General features: G+C 37.5%; 1 protein-coding gene across 1 annotated transcript; it reads right to left on the reverse strand.

Moving 5' to 3' along the window:
* Positions 1–2,848: 2,848 nt before the first annotated feature.
* On the reverse strand, positions 2,849–4,011 carry LOC138888519 (uncharacterized). The gene is made up of 2 exons (XM_070170393.1): positions 3,058–4,011; positions 2,849–2,944 (listed from the first exon to the last, which is right to left on the reverse strand). The coding sequence occupies exons 1-2, from the start codon at positions 4,009–4,011 to the stop codon at positions 2,849–2,851; spliced, it is 1,050 nt and encodes a 349-aa protein (XP_070026494.1).
* Between the last annotated feature and the right edge of the window lie 18,679 nt (positions 4,012–22,690).

Here is a 22,690-nt window from a genome sequence, read left to right on the forward strand (position 1 = left end):
AGGCCAAGTTCAGATGGACCTCTTGACCGCGGTTTGACCAAGTTCGCGGTGCAACCGCGATGGCCTGGGTTCAGAGAAGGGTCAGGACCATGGTTTGACCGCGGTCGCGGTAGAACCGCAGGCTGAGTCCATCTCTGATTCTGACGCCCTTTTTTTTTAATTTTACTTTAAGAAGAGTTACACTTACAACAATTTCATGGGTTGCCTCCCATGCAGTGCCTGATTTAATGTCGCGGTACGACCCAGATGAGTGCAGTTAAAGCTCGCTCGACCTCCGTGGTTCAGTCAACTGCAGTTGAAACCCTTCCTTGGGATCGCTCATACCCACATACAACTTCAATCTCTGACCATTGACTCTAAATGTACGAGAGTCATTCTCAGTGGCAACGTCAACCGCTCCTGACTGGAAAACTTCAACTACTCGAAAAGGTCCAGACCATCGTGACTTCAGCTTACCTGGGAACAACCTCAGTCTTGAGTTGTATAGCAATACCATATCCCCAGGTTTGAAATTTCGCTCAACAATGTTCTGATCGTGTAGCCTCTTCATTCTCTCTTTGTACAGCCTTGTGCTCTCAAAAACAAGATACCTGAACTCCTCGAGCTCATGTAATTCTGTGACTCTTGACGTGCCCGCAACTTCCATGTCTAAGTTTAGTTGTTTTAGTGCCCACCACGCTTTATGCTCGAGTTCTACAGGTAGGTGACAGGCCTTCCCAAACACTAACTTATATGGTGACATACCAATGGGTGTCTTGAAAGTTGTTCTGTAGGCCCAAAATGCATCATCTAGCTTCCTTTCCCAATCAGTTCTTGTGGCGTTCACTATTTTCATTAACACACTCTTGATTTCCCTGTTGGATACCTCAACCTGTCCACTAGTTTGCGGGTGGTATGGAGTATCCACCTTGTGGCGCACATCGTATTTTATAAGCAACTTCTTGAAGGCTCTATTGTATAAGTGAGTGCCTCCGTCGCTGTAATCGCACGTGGTGTCCCAAAGCGAGTGAATATGTTCTTCTTTAGAAACCCCACCACCACTTTCGCATCATTGGTGGGCAACACTACAGCTTCTACCCACTTGGACACATAGTCTACAACAACAAGGATGTACTTATTGCCATAGGAGCTGACGAAGGGACCCATGAAATCAATCCCCCAGACTTCGAACACTTCTATCTCCTGAATTGGGTTCATGGGCATCTCGTGGCGCTGGGAAATGTTCCCGGTGCGTTGACATTCATTACAACCCTTCACCCATGAGTGAGCATCGTTAAACACAGTCGGCCAGAAAAATTCGGCTTCTAGCACCTTTGCTGCTGTCCTGATCCCTCCAAAGTGTCCACCATAAGTCGATGCTTGACAAGCCTACAAAATAGAAGATTGTTCTATCTCGGAGATGCATCTTCGGATCATGTTATCCAGGCATATTCGAAAGAGATAGGGCGCATCCCAATAGTACAAACGGCTTTCACGAAAAAATCGTTTCCTCTGGACCGATGAAAGGTCGTGAGGAACTATACCACTGGCCAAGTAATTGGCCAAGTCTGCATACCATGGCGCTTCCTGATGAGTGGTGCCGAGCAGTTGCTCGTCCAGAAAAGTTTCTAGAATTTCCTCAACTTCAATTGCATTTTCAGCTCCCTCAAGTCGTGATAGGTGATCAGCGACTTGATTCTCAGTGCCCTTGCGGTCACGTATTTCAAGATCGAACTCTTGCAGCAGCAACACCCAACAAATCAGGCGTGGCTTAGAGTCTTTCTTTTCTATTAAGTACCTGAGAGTGGCATGGTCAGTGTAGACGATTACCTTTGATCCTATCAGGTAGGATCGGAACTTGTCGAATGCAAACACCACAGCTAGCATCTCGTTTTCAGTCACTATATAGTTCAACTGGGCTCCACTCAGCATTCTGCTGGTGTAGTAGATTGGGTGCATCAATTTGTCCTTCCGCTGGCCCAGTACTGCCCCCACTGCGTAGTCACTAGCGTCACACATTAGTTCGAATGGTTGCTCCTAGTTGGGGGCAACAATGATGGGTGTTGTGACCAGCCTCTGCTTCAAATCCTCAAACGCTACCCTGCAATCATCAGAAAATACAAACGGGTGATCTTTCTCTAATAACTTACAGAGAGGTTTGGTGATTTTGGATAAGTCTTTTATGAACCGCCGGTAGAAACCAACATGTCCAAGAAAACTTCTGATTGCTTTGACCGAAGTTGGTGGAGGCAGCTTTGCTATTACATCAACCTTTGCTCGATCTACTTCTATTCCCTTGCTTGACACCCGGTGCCTCAAGACTATGCCTTCTTGTACCATGAAGTGGCACTTCTCCTAGTTCAGCACCAGATTAGTCTCGATGCACCATTTCAGCACATGCGTCAGATTCACCAGGCACTCATCAAATGAACTTCCCACCACTAAGAAGTCATCCATTAACACCTCCATTATATCCTCAACCATGTCAGTGAATATGGCCATCATGCACCGTTGGAATGTGGCAGGTGCATTGCATAGGCCAAAGGGCATCCTCCTAAAGGCATAAATGCCATAAGGGCATGTGAAGGAGGTCTTCTCTCGGTCCTCAGGTGCAATGGAAATCTGATTGTACCCTGAGTACCCATCCAGAAAACAAAAGTGTGACCTCCCTACCATTCTATCCAGCATCTGATCGATGAAGGGAAGTGGGAAGTGGTCTTTCCGGGTGGCTAGATTCAACTTTCGATAATCCATACAAATTTTCCAGCCTGTGACGGTTCTCGTTGAGATTAGTTCATTGTTATCATTCTTCACAACCGTCATGCCACCCTTCTTATGCACACATTAAACTGGGCTAACCCAACTGCTGTCAAAGATTGGGAAAATAATTCCCGCATCTAACCATTTTATCACCTCCTTCTTCACCACTTCCTTCATATTTGGGTTCAGCCTCCTCTGATGTTCCCTGGAAGGTTTGTGCCCCTCTTCCAGCAGAATCTTATGCATGCATTAAGCGGGGATGATTCCCTTGATGTCTGCCATGGTCCACCCAATGGCAGTTTTTCACTCCTTCAATACCTGTAGAAGCTGTTGGACCTGCACATCTAACAAACCAGATGAGATAATAATAGGTAGAGTGGAGTCAGGTCCCAGAAATTCATACCTGAGGTGGCCTGGCAATGGCTTTAGTTCCAGCTTCGGTGGTTCTTCAATGGATGGCTTAGCTGGAGGAGACTCCCTCTTTTCTAAGGGTAGGGGCTCAAACTCTAGATTTCTTTCCCAAGACCCTCTACCTTCCAGTGCCAACACCCATTCCGCCAAGTTCTCACTATTCACTTCCTCCAAATTCGTCAAACATGCAGCTAGGGGATCCTCAACCGTCAACACTTCATCATCAGACTGTACGATTACATCCACGACATCAATAAGAGAGCAATTGGCGAACTCACTTGGTCGCCTCATAGATTTCTGCACATTGAATACAATCTCTTCGTAATTGAGCCTCATCTTAAGTTCCCCGATCTCACAATCAATAAGAGCTCCCCCTGTGGCCAAGAATGGTCTTCCTAAGATGATAGGAATTTCTTCATCCACTTTGCAATCCAATATCACAAAATCTGCAGGGAACACGAATTTCCCCACCTGAATAAGTACATCATCAAGGATCCCAAATGGATGCTTCACAGTCCTGTCAGCCAGCTGCAACAACATAGAGGTAGGTCTAGATCTCCCAATACACAACCTTTTGTAAATGACCATGGGCATAAGATTAATGCTGACCCCTAAATCACAAAGTGCTTTCGCAAAAGCAAAGTTTCCAATAGTGCATGGAATAGTAAAACTCCCTGGATCAGAGAGCTTTTCAACAACAGGTCTAGTTACCACTGCACTGCACGTCTGAGTAAGTGTCACTGTGGCCAAGTCTTGGAAGTCAAATTTCCGGGACATTAAATCTTTCATCATTTTTTTGTATCCAGGCATCTCCTTTAAAGCTTCAATCAATGGAATATTAACCTGAATTTGCTTGAGCATCTCAAAGAACTTTTTGTACTGCTCCTCCTTTTGATGCTTGGACAACCTCTATGGAAATGGAGCAGGAGGTCTTTTCTTCCCAATCTCTTGGGACTTTTCTTTCTCAGCTACTATCTCTACTACCGGCTCTTCAACTGCTTCAGCAACTTTCTTGGTCTCCTGCTGAGTATTCTTTTCTTCCTAAGCAGGCTGGATTGTCACATCTGTCAGCCTTGTGGAATCATCTAGCTCAATGGGTACCTGAATGAGTGTCTCAGCCTGTATATTGTCACAAGCTCTCTCCTGCTCTATATCAAGATCCCTGCCATTACGGAGACTCACCGCCATCAGATGCTTCGAGCCCTGATCTTTAGGATTGATTTGGGTATCTGCAGGTAATGTCCCCTGAGGACGATTGTTCAGAGACATTGAAATTTGGCCCAATTGCACTTCAATATTTTTGATTGTTGCGTCATGTGCATCTACTATTTCATTTATTTTTGCATTGGACCCAATCACATGCTGCATCATTGCTTCAAGTCTTGTGAACCCATCTTCTTGCCTTCCACCATGCTGTTGCTGAGGTGGGAGATACCCTTGTTGTTGACTGTTGTACCCCTGTGACCTTGGATAAGGTGCCATATTGTTGGGGGGTCTCATACCTCCCATGTTTCCAGCGTTGTACTATGGCTGAGGTGGTCTGTATGGCTGCTGAGTTTGCTGACCCCAATTCTGATTGCCCTGTCTCTGGCCTCCATAGTTTGACACATAGTTCATGTCCTCAGGGTGTTGATGATGATGATCATGTTCAGCATTCCACGGATTACCAATTGGCTGACTAATGCAAGATGTGCACAAGCCCCCATTGGTGGTATCTACAATGTGCACTTGTTGTTTCTGCTCCGATTCCTCCACCTTCATCTGTGTCAAAAGGGTCGCCACATTTTCAGCCATGGAATTTGATGGGTCAAAAGGCACTGAGTGTACCACTAGAGTGATAGGTGTATTCCTCGTCATCCACCCCGAATTTTGAGCCATTTTGTCAAGAAGACTCTGACCTTCTCTCCAAGTTTTGCTCAAAAACGCCCCACCAGCTGAGGCATCTACAATGTTCTTCATGCTATCTGACAGTCCCATGTAAAACCGTTGTCCCAATATCTGATCTGGAATACCATGATGTGGACATATAACCAACATTCCTTTATACCGGCTCCATGTCTCATGCAGTGTCTCCATTGGTTTCTGTTTAAAGCTCACGATCTCATCAATTTGTTGAGCTGTTTTGTTGGGCGGGTGGAACTTGATGTGAAATTGCTTGACTAGCCCATCCCAAGTTTCTATAGAGTTTATGGGGAGTGAGTTTAGCCAGACCTGAGCAGCTCCTGTCACCGAGAATGGAAATAATAACAGTCTGATTGCTTCCGAAGTTACGTTGGGTTGCCTTTGAGTTTTGCAAATCGATAGGAAGTTCTTCAAGTGCTGCTGAGGATCTTCGGCTAGTGTCCCAGAAAATAGTCCCTTGTTTTGCAGCAAGTGCAGCATGTTGTTCGTGATCTGGAACGATTCAGCTTGTATCGCAGGCACAACAATGGCAGTGGCCAGATTGTCAGCTGTGGGTTGTGCCCAGTCATATAGTGCAGCCTCAGGCACAGGAAGTGCCTTATCTCTGACGTTTCCGTTTCCGTTGTCTACGTCACCCATGTCAATTTCGAGGTTGTGTGTTTGATGAGGTTGTTGAAGTCTTTTGTTGGCACGGTTCAATATCCGGAATGTTTTCTCTGGGTCTGAGAGTCCTTCAAGTACTTCTCCAGTCCTCGTAGAGTTTCTAGGCATACACCTGTGCAACCAAGTCAACAAAAGTAAAAAAATTTCAATCAAATCTTGGTGTAGAGAAGACCGACTATACTAAGAATTTGTTGTATTTCTATCAATGGTAATTGATAATTCCGTTAATTCCCTGGCAACGGCGCCAAAATTTGATCACCCCCAACTATGCCTTATAAAAAGAATAATGCGGACGTTGCAAATATAACCTGAGTATTGCGCCCAGGGTCGAATCCACAGAGAATTAACCTATCAATCACAATCTTTAGAACTACTAAACTCTTGAGAACCAACTTCCCCAGACGTTTGAATCACCGTTGATGGTTTCTTTACTAACTAAGATTGCAAGTAAATAACAAGTAGTAAACTAAAATGCTAAGGTTGTAAACAATAATGAGAACATGCTAAGGTAATGACTTCCCCTATTGATGGAATCCCTTCTGTTTATGCTTCATACAAATTGACCAACACACCTCTATCAATCATGAACACTTTTCTTACCGTAAATCTCTCTCGAGTAATCATAGTAATATACTATTGCACTCTCCCGAGATACACTAGCTAGCTTTAGTTAACACAGTTCACTTAAGATTGCACTCAAGGTTTCGTTATCCCTAATCCTGCCTTTAAACCCGCAGTTATAGATCCCTCTTATACTTTGGGAGTGGTGTTGCTCAACAATAACCTAAATATGCACTCTCTCCCGAGTTATGCACACTAAATAGGCACAGCTAATTGAGGATCCTGTCAATTAACTACAACAAGAACATAGTTGAACAAATAAAGATTGAAACTAGCAATTTGTATTCACATAAACAAGAAGTTCATCCCCCAATAGGTTCCATCAAAACCTTAGACAAAGGATTTAGCTACTCATAACTATGGGTAAACAAACTAAGATAAGATTCATCATAAACTAGCAATAAAAATCAAAGAAAAGAAGAAAGATGTTTTTGGTGATCTCTCACAATTGTTCCTCTTGCCAAAAATACTCTCTAAAACAATGCATGCCTCTCTTGGGCGGAGTCTAGTGTTTAAAATAGGATTTTGGGCTAAAAATCCCGTGTTTTGCACTTTAGTCCCTGAACTTCCTCGCGCCTGCCGCGGTCGCGGTGGAACCGCGGCCAAACAGCTCCTCTGAATCTCCTTCTGTCCGCGAGCAGTCTTCACCGTGGTTCTGCCACGGTCGCGGTGGAACCGCGGCAGAATCATTTCTCTGATTCTTCAGCCTGTTTTTGCGTGGTTCACTTGGGATATTTCACGGATGGCCTCTCTTTCTTCAATTTTTCACTCCAAAAGTACTCCCTAGCTTTCCCTAGTCATATATAACCTGCAAGTCATGAAAAGCACTAATAAGAACATTTTGTTATCACTTTTATTATCAAAACTATGCAAGAAGGCGGTTATTTAGGGACTGAATATAGTTAAATTCACCTATTATCAACGTATAAACTACGGCGTTCTATTGGAAGTATCTAGATTTATACCATCCTTGTTAGAACTCAAAGCAATTGCAACGCTGTTAAAGAGATATATATGTGGTTTTGTAATATATTGACATTGATTAGTCTACTTAAAAAACAAATCCAGATTTATCCACCTCTTGGTGGATAACGAAATTACCAAATTACAAGGCTTTGTACATGACCATAGTTGCAATGTGGATGTTGTCACTCCACTTTTAACACTAGTTACTAGTTGTGTACAAGCCGAACCGAAAAACCGCATCAAATCAAAAAGTCAAATTAAATCGATTAAAAAATCCAACTTGGTTTGATTTGGTTTGGTATTGAGTAAACAAAATCGAGCCAACCCAATATATAAATATATAATTTTTATATATATTTTTAAGATTTTATATAAAATTTTCTTTAGAAAAATGTCTAGAAATATTTGGAATTCTCTTGCGGAATATAAATTTTTATAGAACATGAAGTACTCCATATTTATTGACTTAAATAATGGATTGTATCATCACTTGCTTATCAAGTGTTACTGAAATGCGTTTATCTCTTTGTTCTTCCATATTCATATCATATGTTAAAATTTATTAAATTCGTATATCTTTTTCGAATGTGAAGTGGTTATTAATATTTAGGTATTATATTAATTTTTTAATTACTAAATTCGGTTAACCTAAAAGTGTATATCAACAAAAAATTATTGTCAAACGACTAAAAAAATAATTATTATGTGTTAGTAATAGAACTCTTCCACAAGAATATCTTAATCGATAATATGTTTGTCAATTTTTATATTTTTACTAAATAGATATTTAGTTATCAGATATTTAACAAAGTAAGATTCAAATTTTATGTAAGTAACAAAAAATCCGAAAACCCCGACAAAACCGAACTAATCCAAACTGATATAGTTAGTTTGATTTGGTTTTGATAAAAACCGAACCAACCCGGTCCATGTACACCCCTACTAACTAGTGTAAAATGTGATAAAGAGATTGTTGATGACATTAAATTTTTTATCTTTTGATTAGAAGTTTATTGAAATTAAAAAACCTGCTCAGCTTCAACCTGAATGCAATATAAAATTGCAAGTCTCCTTACACGTTGGTTTTCCGGATTTGTTTTTTATACTTTTAATCCATTTTTGAAATGCGGTTTTCCTGATATTATTTGTTTGTTCTTTTTTACTTTTAATCCATTTTTGAAATAGATTGTCATTTCATAAATAGTATTTTTTATTTTTTTTTAGGAAATAATTTGGTAAAACTCTTGTAAGAAAAGGAAGCTTCATCAAAATACTCCAAAATAAGTACATAAACAGCTGGTTAATCTTGCATATACATAGTTACCATTTCTCGAGCATGATCATTTTCAAGGGATAATTGCTTTTCTGAAGTGCAAGTGTCCTTGACAGAAACTTGGGATCATATTCAAGAACAAGGTCCTGAATATGGTGTTTCAAGACTAAGGTCCAACAAGAGGGTTGATTGCAATGTTTTATATTTATAATATATTGATTTTATACACATTTTTTTTCGCACGGGATAGTCTGGTGCAAAATCTCTTTGATATTGTTTCTTTTGAAACTTCAAAGTTGCCTTATTAATTTTTTTTCACATTAACATTTCTAATTTTAAAGTACTCCATAAGTAAATCACAAGCAAACAAGCAACACCAACTATAATATCCAACCAATAGAATTTTTTGTTACCAGTTTTTATGTCAAAATAATCATAGAGAAAGTTAGAGCCAAAAGTAATTAGCTACAAATAAATCAAAGCATAGGGTCTCTATTTGTCATGAAAGTTATCTGATGAGATCTTTGATAATAGGCTAAATTGTTTAATATAGCCTATGTTTTAGCTCAACTTAAGGATGGTTTACTATTGTAAATGTTCAAATAATGCAAAAATTGGCTCTAATCATGACTTTAATGTCTCACAGGAGTTCAATAAACAAATGAGGATTTATGATGGTAATCAAGTGAAAAATGGAGTCAAATGACGAAAAGTTGAGCAGCAACATCTTAACAAGAGAAAACCCCACTAGCGCGGGTCATGCGCTGGTCATGCGCTCCCGCGCTAGTCCGGTCCGGGAAATCAATTATTTGGGGGCAAAATGGAAAATCTGAGAGAATCCACTCAACTTACATAAAGTAAAGCACCATTATTGAGATAGGAGATCAGATTTTGAGGGAGAAAAAGCCATAGAAGAAGGAGGAGCTTCATCTTGGAGCTAAGAAAGGAGAAGAAGAACAACATCTTGGAGCAAGGATTCAAAGAGTTCTTCTAAACTTTCTTCTATTTGTTTGTTTATATTATGTTTAAGACTTTTATTGTTGATTTTTATGTGAATATGAGTAGCTAAAAACTCTAGTATTCTTGGGTCATGGATGTTAGATATTTATGTTATTTGAAGCTTAGATTGAAGATATTGAATTTATTGTTATAGGTTGTTTATTTGATTCTGCTCCTAATTATTTTACTGCGTAGCTAACAGTGAAATATTATTTACGAATCTTGAATTAAACTTGACAAAGGAAATTCTTGGTTGCATATAGAATCAAATAGAACAAGTTTTGAATCTCGGGCATCGGGTGAAGAATTCGCAATTAAGATAGACATATACTTAATTGCCTTGTTTGGTTGAAAAATAGGAGTTGTAAATGCATTCTTGCTAATATTAATACCATAGACATATAGGTATTAGTTTAACTTGAATAGATGCATAAGAACTCGAAAGATTCTTATGAATATTATTAACCCTATAATCAATAACCCGGATAATTCAATAAATCCATTTTAAGCTAAAATAGTAGCATAATTTCTAGCAAGTCCATGACCCGGGAATATATTTATCCAAATTGTTATAAACATATTGTGAAATTGGTGTAGTAATTTTGTGTTGAATTATTGTGCAATTATTAAGTAAGTTGTAAATTGGTTCTTTAAATATTTTGTAATAATATAGCATAAATTGATAATTGTTTGAGTCTACATCAGTCGATAAGTTGATCACAATTCCTCGTGGGAACGATACTTTACTTACTACTATATTACTTGTCGATCGCGTACACTTGCGTGAGTGTTTTGGTCGCAATAAGTTTTTGGCGCCGTTGCCGGGGAATTGAAATTAGCTACTTGACCGTTTTAAGATTTTATTAGCTGTTAATAAAAACCTAAAATTTCCATATACTTTGTTTGTGTTGCGCAGGCTCTTCTCTTGAATGCGGAGGAGTAGAAGCACAAACAACCTCTTCCCTTTTGATCCTGAAATTGAACGAACAATTCATAGAACAAGGAAGGAGTGGGAAGCTAGAAACAAAACAGAAAGAGAGTTGGACATTCAAGTTCAACCACAGCCAACAGTGATGGCAGGTAATCAAGAACGTGCGGTGATAGAAGCAGCAAGGCCAAACCTTGCTAATATGACTCAGGCCATTGTGAAGCCTGAAATCACCGGTCACTTTGAGCTTAAACAGTACATGGTGCAGCTGATACAGTCCACTGGGCTATATGTTGGTCTATCTCATGAAGACCCGCAAAGGCACATTCAGAATTTTTTGGAAATCACTGATACTTACAACTATCTAAATGTTTCCAAGGACTATGTCAGGCTGACCTTGTTTCCGTTTTCATTGCTGGGGGAATCTAAAGAATGGTTGCAGAAGGAGCCTGCTAATTCAATCCATACTTGGGATGATTTAGCAAAGAAATTCTTAATCAAGTTTTTCCCCACTAAAAAGACAAAGTCTTTGCGGAGTCAGATTCTTGGGTTCCAACAAAGGGATGGTGAAACTCTTCGCCAAGCTTGGGAAAGATACAAGAAATTACTTCGAGACTGCCCACATCATTGTCAAACTGATGAGGTATTGGGCCATACTTTTGTTGATGGATTAGATGAGACTTCAAAAATGAATCTTGATTCAGCTTGTGGAGGTAGTTGCATGGCGAGGCCATATAGTGAAATACAACTTTTGCTAAACAACTTCACTGTCAATGATCATAATTGGCAAGGTGAGGGAGAACCAAGGAGAGCAATGAAACAAAAAGCAGCAGGGGTACTTGAACTTGATGACTTTTCTGCCATGAGAGCAGATATAGCAAAATTGGCGAATCAAATGAATAGAATGACAATGAACCAAACACAACAAATGCAACATGTTCAAAAAATGTCGATTTGTTGTGAAATGTGTGGCGATAATCACACAAGTGACATGTGCCCAACGAATCCTGAATCTATTTATTATGTAGGGCAACAAAGCAGAGGGCCGATGAACCAACAGGCATAATATGGGAACACTTACAATGCAAATTGGAGGAATCATCCTAATTTCTCTTGGGGTGGAAATCAATCAAATCAGAATCAATATAGACCCCAAAGAAATTTTAATCAACCACAAAGGCCACCCCAGCAGGTAGAAGAAAATACAAATGATTTTTTGAAGTAATTGTTGCAAGACAACCAACAACTCAGAACTTATTTTAGATATCTTGAAAGACAATTGGGACAACTAGCTGCAAATCAAAATACTAGGCCTGCAAGTGCTCTTCCAAGTGATATAGAGAAAAATCCGCAAGTTAGTGCAATTACACTTAGAACTGGAAGGGAATTAGAAGAAGTTCCAAAGAAGAGAAAAGACAAGCATGTACCTGAGGGTGAATTGATTCCCGAAGGAACACAGGAAGTAAAGAAAGATGATACAATTTCAGCACCTGTGAATGTTCCAAGGCCACCACCACCTTTTCCACAAAGATTGCAGAAAAAGAATGACGATCGCATGTTCAACAAATTTCTCTCTATATTGAGTCAGATTCAATTGAATATTCTGTTGGTAGATGCAATTCGTGATATTCCAAAATATGCCAAATACATAAAAGACATTATGGCTAACAAGAGGAGACTGACTGAATTTGAAACAGTTGCACTTACTGAAGAGTGCACTTCAAGGGTCCAAAATAAGCTTCCTCAAAAGCTTAAAGACCCTGGCAGCTTTACTATCCCTGTGAGAATAGGCAATGTTGATGTAGGCCATGCACTTTGTGATTTGGGAGCAAGCATAAATTTGATGTCATTGTATTTGAACAAACAATTGGGTTTGGGGGCTCCAAAACCCACCACGGTGATGTTGCAACTAGCAGACAGGTCCATAGCTTACCCGGAAGGGGTGATAGAAGTTGTGCTACTGAAAATTGGGAAATTTATTTTCCCGGCTGATTTCATTATCTTGGATTTTCAGGCCGATGAAAAAGTTCCTATTATATTGGGAAGATCTCTCTTGGCTACAGGTGATGCTATAATTAAAGTAAGAGAAGGAAAAATGATCACGAGAGTTGACAACGAGGAAGCTGTTTTTAATGTATATAAAGCAATTCAACTTCTTCGGCAGTATGAAGAATTGTCTATGATATCTGTCATGGAGATTGATGAACAACTTATTACCCCAAGTGTATATTTGCAGGATTCTTTAGAAAAAGCAATTGTGTTGTTTGAGAGTTTGGAGATTAATGATGAGGTTGAGGAGATGAAACATACTTTGAATGCAATATGTGAATATATAAAAGGTTTAAATCCCTTTGAACCTTTGAACATGCTAGATGGTCCTCCTCTAAAGCCCTCAGTTGAAGAAGCTCCCATATTGGAATTAAAGCCTTTACCTTCTCACCTTCATTATGCTTATTGGGTAGTTCTGAAACGTTACCTGTTATTATTTCTGCTGACTTATCTGAATTGCAGTAGGAGAAATTGTTAAGAGTACTACGTGAGCATAAAAGAGAAATTGGGTGGACAATGTCTGACATAAGCGGTATTAGTCCAGCTTTTTGCATGCATAAAATTCTCATGGAGGAAGGGCACAAGCCAAGCATAGAACAACAACGCCGCCTAAATCCGAACATGAAAGAGGTGGTAAGAAAAGAAGTGATTAAATGGCTTGATGCAGGTATTGTATTTCCAATATCTGATAGCAAATGGGTAAGTCCAGTCCAATGTGTTCCAAAGAAAGGAGGAATGACCGTAGTGACAAATGAAAATAATGATTTGATTCCCATTAGAACTGTTACTGGGTGGAGGATTTGCATAGATTATAGAAAATTGAATAATGCCACCCGAAAAGACCATTTTCCCCTTCCCTTTATTGACCAAATGCTTGATAGATTAGTCGGGCAAGAATACTACTATTTTCTGGATGGCTACTCGGGATATAATCAACTTGTTATAGCCCCAGAAGACCAAGAGAAGACCACATTTACTTGTCCGTATGGGACATATGCATTTAAAAGAATGTCATTTGGTCTTTGCAATGCACCTGCGACTTTTCAAAGGTGTATGATGGCTATTTTTACTGATATAGTTGAAAGATTTGTGGAAGTATTTATGGATGATTTTTCTGTATTTGGATGTTCTTTTGATGAATGTTTAATGAATCTTGATAAGGTCCTTGCTAGGTGTGAAGAAACAAATTTGGTACTAAATTGGGAAAAATGTCATTTCATGGTACGAGAAGGCATAGTCCTAGGGCATAAAGTGTCCAAGAATGGATTGCAGGTGGATAAAGCAAAGGTGGAAGCAATTGAAAAATTACCTCCACCGACATCAGTTAGAGGCATTCGCAGTTTCTTAGGCCATGCGGGTTTTTACCGTCGTTTCATCAAGGATTTTTCAAAAATCTCATCTCCTTTGTGCAGGCTTCTTGAGAAAGATACATCTTTCAAGTTTGATGATGCTTGTCTGAAAGCATTTGATGAGCTGAAACGAAGATTAGTTACTGCACCGATTATCATTTCTCCAGATTGGAAACTTCCATTTGAATTGATGTGTGATGCAAGTGATATAGCCATTGGAGCTGTTTTGGGGCAGCGGAAAGAGAAAATATTTTGTTCCATTCACTATGCGAGTAGAACTCTTAATCCATCTCAAATGAATTACACTGTTACTGAAAAAGAGTTGCTCGTAGTAGTATGGGCATTTGATAAGTTTAGGTCCTATCTAGTGGGGACCAAAGTCATAGTTTACACAGATCACTCAGCTATAAGGTATTTATTTGCCAAGAAAGATGTCAAGCCAAGGTTAATTTGATGGGTTCTTCTTTTGCAGGAATTTGATTTGGAGATTCAAGATCGAAAGGGAACAGAGAATCAGGTTGCAGATCATTTATCCAGGCTGGAAGATAGAGGCCATGTCACTGAAGGAGAATCAATCAAAGAAACATTCCCTGATGAACATTTGCTAGTCATCACTTCGGATGAAACCCCGTGGTATGTTGATTATGTGAATTTCATTGCAAGTGGGGTGACTCCACCAGAATTCACAGCTGATCATAGAAGAAGGTTCTTACATGATGTGAGATTCTACATATGGGACGAACCTTTTCTATACAAGCAATGCGCAGATCAATTGGTAAGAAGGTGTGTCCCTGAGGAGGAGATGAATGCAATATTGCATGACTGTCATTCTTCTCTCTATGGAGGTCATCATGGTGGAGACAGAACCGCACAAAAGGTTTTGCAATCAGGTTTTTACTGGCCAAAATTATTTAAAGATGCACATGCTTTTGTTAAAAATTGTGACATGTGCCAAAGAACCGGAACGATCACGAAGAAGCACGAGATGCCTTTACAAAATATTTTGGCAGTAGAGCTCTTTGATGTCTGGGGAATAGATTTCATGGGACCATTTCCGTATTCTAATGGGCACAGATATATTTTGGTTGCAGTGGATTATGTGTCTAAGTGGGTTGAGGCCATTGCTCTTCCTACTAATGATGCGAAGGTAGTGGTAAGTTTTGTGAAGAAGCACATTTTCACACGCTTTGGAACTCCAAGGGTGTTGATAAGTGATGGAGGAACACACTTTTGCAACAAATTGTTGAAAAATGTTCTAGCAAAATATGGTGTAAGACACAAGGTTGCTACTGCATATCACCCTCAAACGAGTGGTCAAGTTGAAGTGTCAAACAGGGAGGTAAAACAGATTTTGGAGAAAACTGTGAGCGCAAATAGGAAAGATTGGTCCGGTAAGTTAGAAGATGCATTGTGGGCTTACCGAACTGCATACAAGACTCCAATAGGTACTTCTCCATACAGGTTGGTTTATGGAAAAACATGTCATTTACCTGTTGAGATAGAACATAAAGCTTATGGAGCAATCAAAAAGCTAAATATGAATATGGACTTAGCTGGAGAAAAAAGACTGCTACAACTCAATGAACTTGATGAGTTTCGGTTGCATGCTTATCAAAATACCAAGTTATATAAATAAAAGACCAAGAAGTGGCACGACAAACACATCCAACATCGTGAGTTTGAGCCGGGTCAAGAAGTTCTCTTGTTCAACTCAAGGCTAAAGCTTTTTCCTGAAAAGTTCAAGTCCCGTTGGGCAGGCCCTTTTTGTTGTAGTAAGTGTAACTTCTCATGGAATAGTTGAATTGCGAAACATTAGTTCAACAGGCACATTCTTGGTAAATGGTCAACGAATTAAACACTATTGGGGTGGTGACATTCAACATCAAAACCTCAGTAGATTTAACTGATGTATAATGCAATATGACGTGGTGCCGCGCCGTAAAATAAGGCGCTTGTTGGGAGACAACTCAACTTTACTGCTTTCTTTTATTTTTATTTATTTTAGTTTTCTATCTTTGTAGCATTTGTTGTAGGATTATGAGCATAGAAGAAAAGCCACTGAAAGTGTGCAAATGCGAGTCAGCTGGTTGGAACTAGTGTGAGGTACCCGCATAAAGGACCATCCTTGGGAGAAGTCTGAGTACCACGTGAGCTGCCAGTGCTTCGGTCTTTGGCCTTTCAGGGAGTTTCTTGTCCACCCCTGTTATTTTTGCTTTATTTGTGCATTGGGGACATTGCACTCTTTTAAGTATGGGGTGGGAGAATTCCTTTGGATAATTAGCTTTTTAGTATTTTAGCTTCTTATTTCTTTTCTTCGTAGTTGTGTAGTATTTTAGAAGATTAATTTTTTTTATATGAAAAAAAAAAACTGAAAAGAAAAGTTATAGGCTCTTCCTGATGACGGATCTTTTAGACGACTTTCTTGAGGGAAGTGAGTCTAAAGAAAACGACAAAAAGATTTTTTTTAAATTTTTTTTAGGTAGTGTAGCAATTCCCCATTGGTTTTTCTTTAAGCCGCGGTTCTTTTCCAAGGGTTTATCTTGAACCGGGCATAGGTAGTTTTTAATTTTTGTTTTTATATTTTTATATTTTGTAGACTAAAATAAGGAGTTATAAGCTATAGAAAAGTGAACCCATAGCTTTGACACACCTGAACACAATAGACCCTAGAGTGTAACACGTTTAGTCCTAATTGTTGAATCTCACTGAAAGTGCCTTAATTTGTATGTTTGTACTGAAATGAATGCTCGTAATGGAGTGTCTTGATGAGTTGATTTGGAATGAGTCATATGCCATGTGTGGTGAGTATTTGTGTAGTCCATGTATTGTACTTGTGTATAGAACTTGCCCGGTATGTGAGTTGAAGCAAAATTTGAGGTGATGCTTGGTTTGGAAAATGGTGCTAGGATTTCTTTAACCTTTTTGAGCTTAATTGCTTATTAAAAATAAAATTTGTCCATAGTTAACCCTTTTAAACCTTCAGACGTTTTGTTTGGCACCCGCATTACAAGCCTATACCCTTTTGTTCTTTATTGACATTGTTTTGATCTTTTTACCTCGTAAAGCACTTCAATTATGAGAAGAGAGCTAAAAGAAGTAAAAAGAAAATAAGTGTGGGGTGACTTTTGAGTGAAACCAATAAAAGGATGAAAGGTGCACTTATGTTGTAAACGAATACACCACTAGCAGAAATTGAGTGACAAGAAAAAAAAGATAATTACATTGTGTTTTGCTCTAGCTAGTGGGAATGAATTAATAGAGTGCTTAAAGAAGAAGGGCGTATTTGTGGGATGATATTGTGTATAAATAAGAAGTGGGTTGAAGAATTTATGCTGAAAATTGCTCGTGTGATGTGTTAAAGTGCTTAGGGGTTGAGTCACTATTCCTAAATACATCCTACCCGTCCCTTAGCCCACATTACAACCATGAAAAAGTCCTAATTGATTTTGGATCGAGCTAGCCTACCTTAGTAGAGATTTACATTAAGGGCAAGTTTATGGTACCAATTGCATGCATGTGACCTCTTTTGAGAGAGTGAGTGATTTTCTTGATATATGTGAATATATGAATTGAATGTGGTGGATTGAACTCAGTTTTTGTTGATGTAATTGTGAGGGCATATGAATCGTGACGGAGAAGCAAATCTTGACTTCTGTGAAGAGTAAGTTGAGGAAGTTTGAATATTGCATAGCACTTGAGAGCCAACTTTAAGGCTAGGATTGTTCACTGCTAGGTGTTAAGTATGTACAATGTTCTAGGTGTAATGCGTGAGGGAAAATAGTTGAGTGAAGAATTCTCTAAAAAGAATATAGTGGATTGATCGAGGACTAGCAATAAGCTAAGTGTGGGGTGTTGATAATAGGCTAAATTGTTTAATATAGCCTATGTTTTAGCTCAACTTAAGGATGGTTTACTATTGTTAATGTTCAAATAATGCAAAAATTGGCTCTAATCATGACTTTAATGTCTCACAGTAGTTCAATAAACAAATGAGGATTTATGATGGTAATCAAGTGAAAAATGAAGTTAAATGACGAAAAGTTGAGCAGCAGCATCTTAACAAGAGAAAACCCCACTAGCGCGGGTCATGCGCTCCCGCGCTAGTTCAGTGATTTGGACAGAAAGAAACTCGATATGCACGGGATGTGCGTTGGTCATGCGCTCCCACGCTAGTCCTGTCTGGAAAATCAATTATTTGGGGGCAAAATGGGAAATCTGAGAGGATCCACTCAACTTACATAAAGTAAAGCTCCATTATTGAGATATGAGATCAGATTTTGAGGGAGAAAAAGCCATAGAAGAAGGAGGAGCTTCATCTTGGAGCTAAGAAAGGAGAAGAAGAACAACATCTTGGAGCAAGGATTCAAAGAGTTCTTCTAAACTTTCTTCTATTTGTTTGTTTATATCATGTTTAAGACTTTTATTGTTGATTTTTATGTGAATATGAGTAGCTAAAAACTCTAGTATTCTTGGGTCATGGATGTTAGATAATTATGTTATTTGAAGCTTAGATTGAAGATATTGAATTTATTGTTATGGGTTGTTTATTTGATTCTGCTTCTAATTATTTTACTGCGTAGCTAACAGTGAAATATTATTTACGAATCTTGAACTAAACTAGACAAAGAAAATTCTTGGTTGCATATAGAATCAAATAGAACAAGTTTTGAATCTCGGGCATCGGGTGAAGAATTCGCAATTAAGATAGACATATACTTAATTGCCTTGTTTGGTTGAAAAATAGGAGTTGTAAATGCATTCTTGCTAATATTAATACCATAGACATATAGGTATTAGTTTAACTTGAATAGATGCATAAGAACTCGAAAGATTCTTATGAATATTATTAACCCTATAATCAATAACCCGGATAATTCAATAAATCCATTTTAAGCTAAAATAGTAGCATAATTTCTAGCAAGTCCATGACCCGGGAATATATTTATCCAAATTGTTATAAACATATTGTGAAATTGGTGTAGTAATTTTGTGTTGAATTATTGTGCAATTATTAAGTAAGTTGTAAATTGGTTCTTTAAATATTTTGTAATAATATAGCATAAATTGATAATTGTTTGAGTCTACATCAGTCGATAAGTTGATCACAATTTCTCGTGGGAACGATACTTTACTTACTACTATATTACTTGTCGATCGCGTACACTTGCGTGAGCATTTTGGTCGCAACAATCTTGCCTTGCGAGCCAACTCCGTCAGTTCCATCACTTTCTTTTCCTTTTCTTTCATCATCAGCTCTTTCTGAAGCTTTGACCGCATTGCAACTTCTTCTCTGGCTTTCTCTTCTGCAACATACAAAGCCTCCGAAATTGGTTACTAGTTACTTGGAGAACAAACTAGTTACTATCTAGGAAACAAAATTGGTTACTTGGTCGCCAAGCTACTTATTTGGTCATTAAATTTTTTTTTGGGTCACTAAGCTATTTTCTTTCTTATAATAGCATGTTTGGCTAGGCTTCTAATCAGCTTATTTTGAGAAGTGTTTTTCTCAAAAGAACTTTTAGAAAAAGTGCTTCTGGTGAGAAACAGTTTCTGTTTGACTAATTAATTTGAAAAATACTTTTGAGCAGTAATTAGTATTTGGCCAAGCTTTTGAAAAATGCTTGTAAGTGTATTTTTCTCAAAAGTGCTTCTCAGAAAAATGTTTTTGAAGAGAAGCTATTCTTTTCTATTTCTCAAATACTACTTCTGCTTCTCCTCAAAAAGTAATTTTTTTCATTTCAAAAGCTTGGCCAAATACCTCAATTTTTGCCCCAAAAAGCACTTTTGTTCCAAAAAAAAGGGAAATTTTCGTTCCTATACCATATAGGAAACTATATCACCAAATATGTTCATAATTTGCATATTACCCGTCATGCTAATAGTATTTCTACAAAATATAGACAATGCATTAAATAAGGAATCATTGCAGCTGTAGACTTCCTTATTTAGGCGCGCTAAAATTGGGAGATTAAATATTCTTCCAGATCTTCCACAATGCAAATCACGCACATTAATCTTCTTCCTCAGTTTCGTTTCAAATTTAGCGTCTCTGCTTTTTCGAAACACCGTATTTCAAACTTTTTTCTGATTTCACAAATCAAAAACGACTAAATCTTCTACAATTCTTCTACATCAAACGCAATTATGTCCAAATTTCAGTAATACAAAACAAAGGAAAAGAGAGCAGCAATTCCACCATTGACAGCCATTAAATATCTTTGAAGCTTTGAATTCAAATTTGAGTTTTCAAAAATTATTTGTTTGGATTGGGTGTTGTTTAAAATAATTGGGAATATGGTTTGGAGTTTATATCTCAATTTTGAGGGGTTTCGGTGAAGATTAGACTTGGTTTTGGCTGAATTTCAGATTAAAACTCGAAGAAGAAGAAGAAGAAGAAGAAGAAGAAGAAGAAGAAGAAGAAGAAGAAGACATGACATACGTTATATTGCAGAAATTGTAGAAATATTGTATTTTGTTGTTTATTTATTTTTCTTTTATTCATTTAACTATTGTATTAAAGTTGAACAACATTGTATAAAAATTATATTTAAGTGGTATTATATAGTAGTTGTATATAACCTAGTAGAAATAATGTACGAAAGTTATAGATAATTTTTAGATAAGTTGTATAATATATAATTAGTTGTATGAAAATTACTTTTACTATGTATAAATCAGATACAAAATATACAAAAGATATATTGTATAAAATTTGTATGTAAGTTTTATATTATTGTAGTTGTATTTCACTGGATGAAAATAATGTGTGAAAGTTGTAGAAAATTGTAGATAAGTTGTATTCCTGTATAACGTAAGATGTTGGCATATCAAGTAACTTTAGTATTCCAGACGAACATGCATGAAAATAAAGATAAATTTTGTTATGAACGGTTTGTAGAAATTTTGTAGATAATTTGTAGAAACATTGAAATTTTCATATTAATTTTTCAAATGATATGCAATTTTATTGTAGAATAAATGTAGAAAACAAGTCATTGTGAGTCTTATTTGACTCATTCTTCACATTCAACATATTCCATAAATTCACGCCTCTTTAAATACAATACAACCATACTTTCTTGAATTTAAAGGTATAACAATATATATAACTTAAAAAACATCTTCTCCTCTGCACAAGTTAGCTCCAAAACAGACGAAGTGGAATAACAAGCTCCCATCAAAACTTTTAACACAATAACGCAAAGCTCAAAAATAAATAAACAACATTCTACAATTTATCTACAATTTCTGCAATATAATGTATGTCATATCGTCTTCTTCTTCTTCTTCTTCTTCTTCTTCTTCTTCTTCTTCTTCTTCTTCTTCTTCGAGTTTCAATCTGAAATTCAGCCAAAACCAAGTCTAACCTTCACCAAAACCCCTCAAAATTGAGATATAAACTCCAAACCATATTCCCAATTATTTACAACAACACCCAATCCAAAAACATACCACCTGACATTTGAATGATTTAATGCCACCGTCTCAGTCACAACTCGTGCAACACGAATTGCTGATGGGGTTCCACCTCTAAACGTATATTTAAATCTTGATGTGTCCCCAGAAATGCAAATCGGAGGTAAAGAATTGTAGTATTATTTGTGTAATTGGATGACATTTTTTCAAGAAAAACACAACCCCTCATTTTTGAACCAGCCTTCCACCACATTTTAACTAATTCTTTCCTAGTAGACTATGCTTTCTCGTTAGATGCAATACCAAATACAATATGTTCAAGATTTGTATCTAATAATAATGTTGAATCATTTTGAAGCGAAACTGACTTGTGGAGTAATTTGGTGTAATTACATTGTGGTGATACGTGGGTGAGGGCGTGGGTTTAGGAGAGAGAAATGTGGGCGTAGGGATATGGAGAAATATACAGTACCATAAATTAAGGAGTGATATAAGGTACAATTAATGTACAGTTAAAATATTTTATGGTATAGAATTGATAATTAGGCATACTAAATGTAATTATATCGTATCTTAAACATTGAGGGTAATATAGTTTCCCTAAATGGCATAGGAATATAAAAATTCCAAAAAAAAAAACTTAGCCAAACAGGCTATAAATAGCATGTTCTCTTTACTCATTTCGAAGACATTGACCAAAGCTGTAATCTTACACAAATATAAGGTGTTACCCCCAATTTTTCTTAAAAAATTTAAATTCCTTATATAATATAATGCAAAAATCCAACAAAAGGAACTCATCTAACTAAGTAAATGTGAGATAATATGAGTTACAGTGTATTATAAAAGCATGAATATTCTTGAAATGTCGACTGATTTTTATACTCTTTCAAAGCTAAATTTTTATTTAATGAGGCAATTTAATATAGGATATAATTATATTATTTAAAATATCACCCAATATTTAGAATTTTTAATTTAACTCATCTAGAATCAATTTGTTGAAATAGAATTCTTTCAGAACTTAAAATCACGTCCGTACTGCAGTAAATTGAACAAATATAAAATGTTACCCCTCTCCAGTCCCCTCCCCATTTTTTATTTCCTGGTAAATTGGCTATTTCTGAAAATTTCGCCAAGTTTCGTAATGATACGTGCGTATTTTACACCGATAGTAAGGTTATTTAAATAGAAGTAATTACATTTTGTGCCAAAAAGTTGAGAGATTAATACGTTCTTACGGAAGCTGGAGAATATGGCAACATCATATTTTTCTTTTAATCAAGATAAGCACACTTGTTTAGTTTAAACAAATATGAACATTTGATATTTATTAAATAAGAAAAAATGCCACTTTAATTCGATCTGCATCAA

This window comes from Nicotiana sylvestris, chromosome 3 (assembly GCF_000393655.2).
Source record: "Nicotiana sylvestris chromosome 3, ASM39365v2, whole genome shotgun sequence".
NCBI classification, from domain to species: domain Eukaryota; kingdom Viridiplantae; phylum Streptophyta; class Magnoliopsida; order Solanales; family Solanaceae; genus Nicotiana; species Nicotiana sylvestris.

Excerpts from the sequence above, each read along its gene's own strand:
- LOC138888519 (XM_070170393.1), bottom strand. The coding sequence starts at position 4,011 with ATGCTCAAGCAAATTCAGGTTAATATTCCATTGATTGAAGCTTTAAAG. Across the intron at positions 2,945-3,057 it reads AGGTCCAACAGCTTCTACAG|GGAACATCAGAGGAGGCTGA; the intron begins GTATTGAAGGAG and ends CAAACCTTCCAG.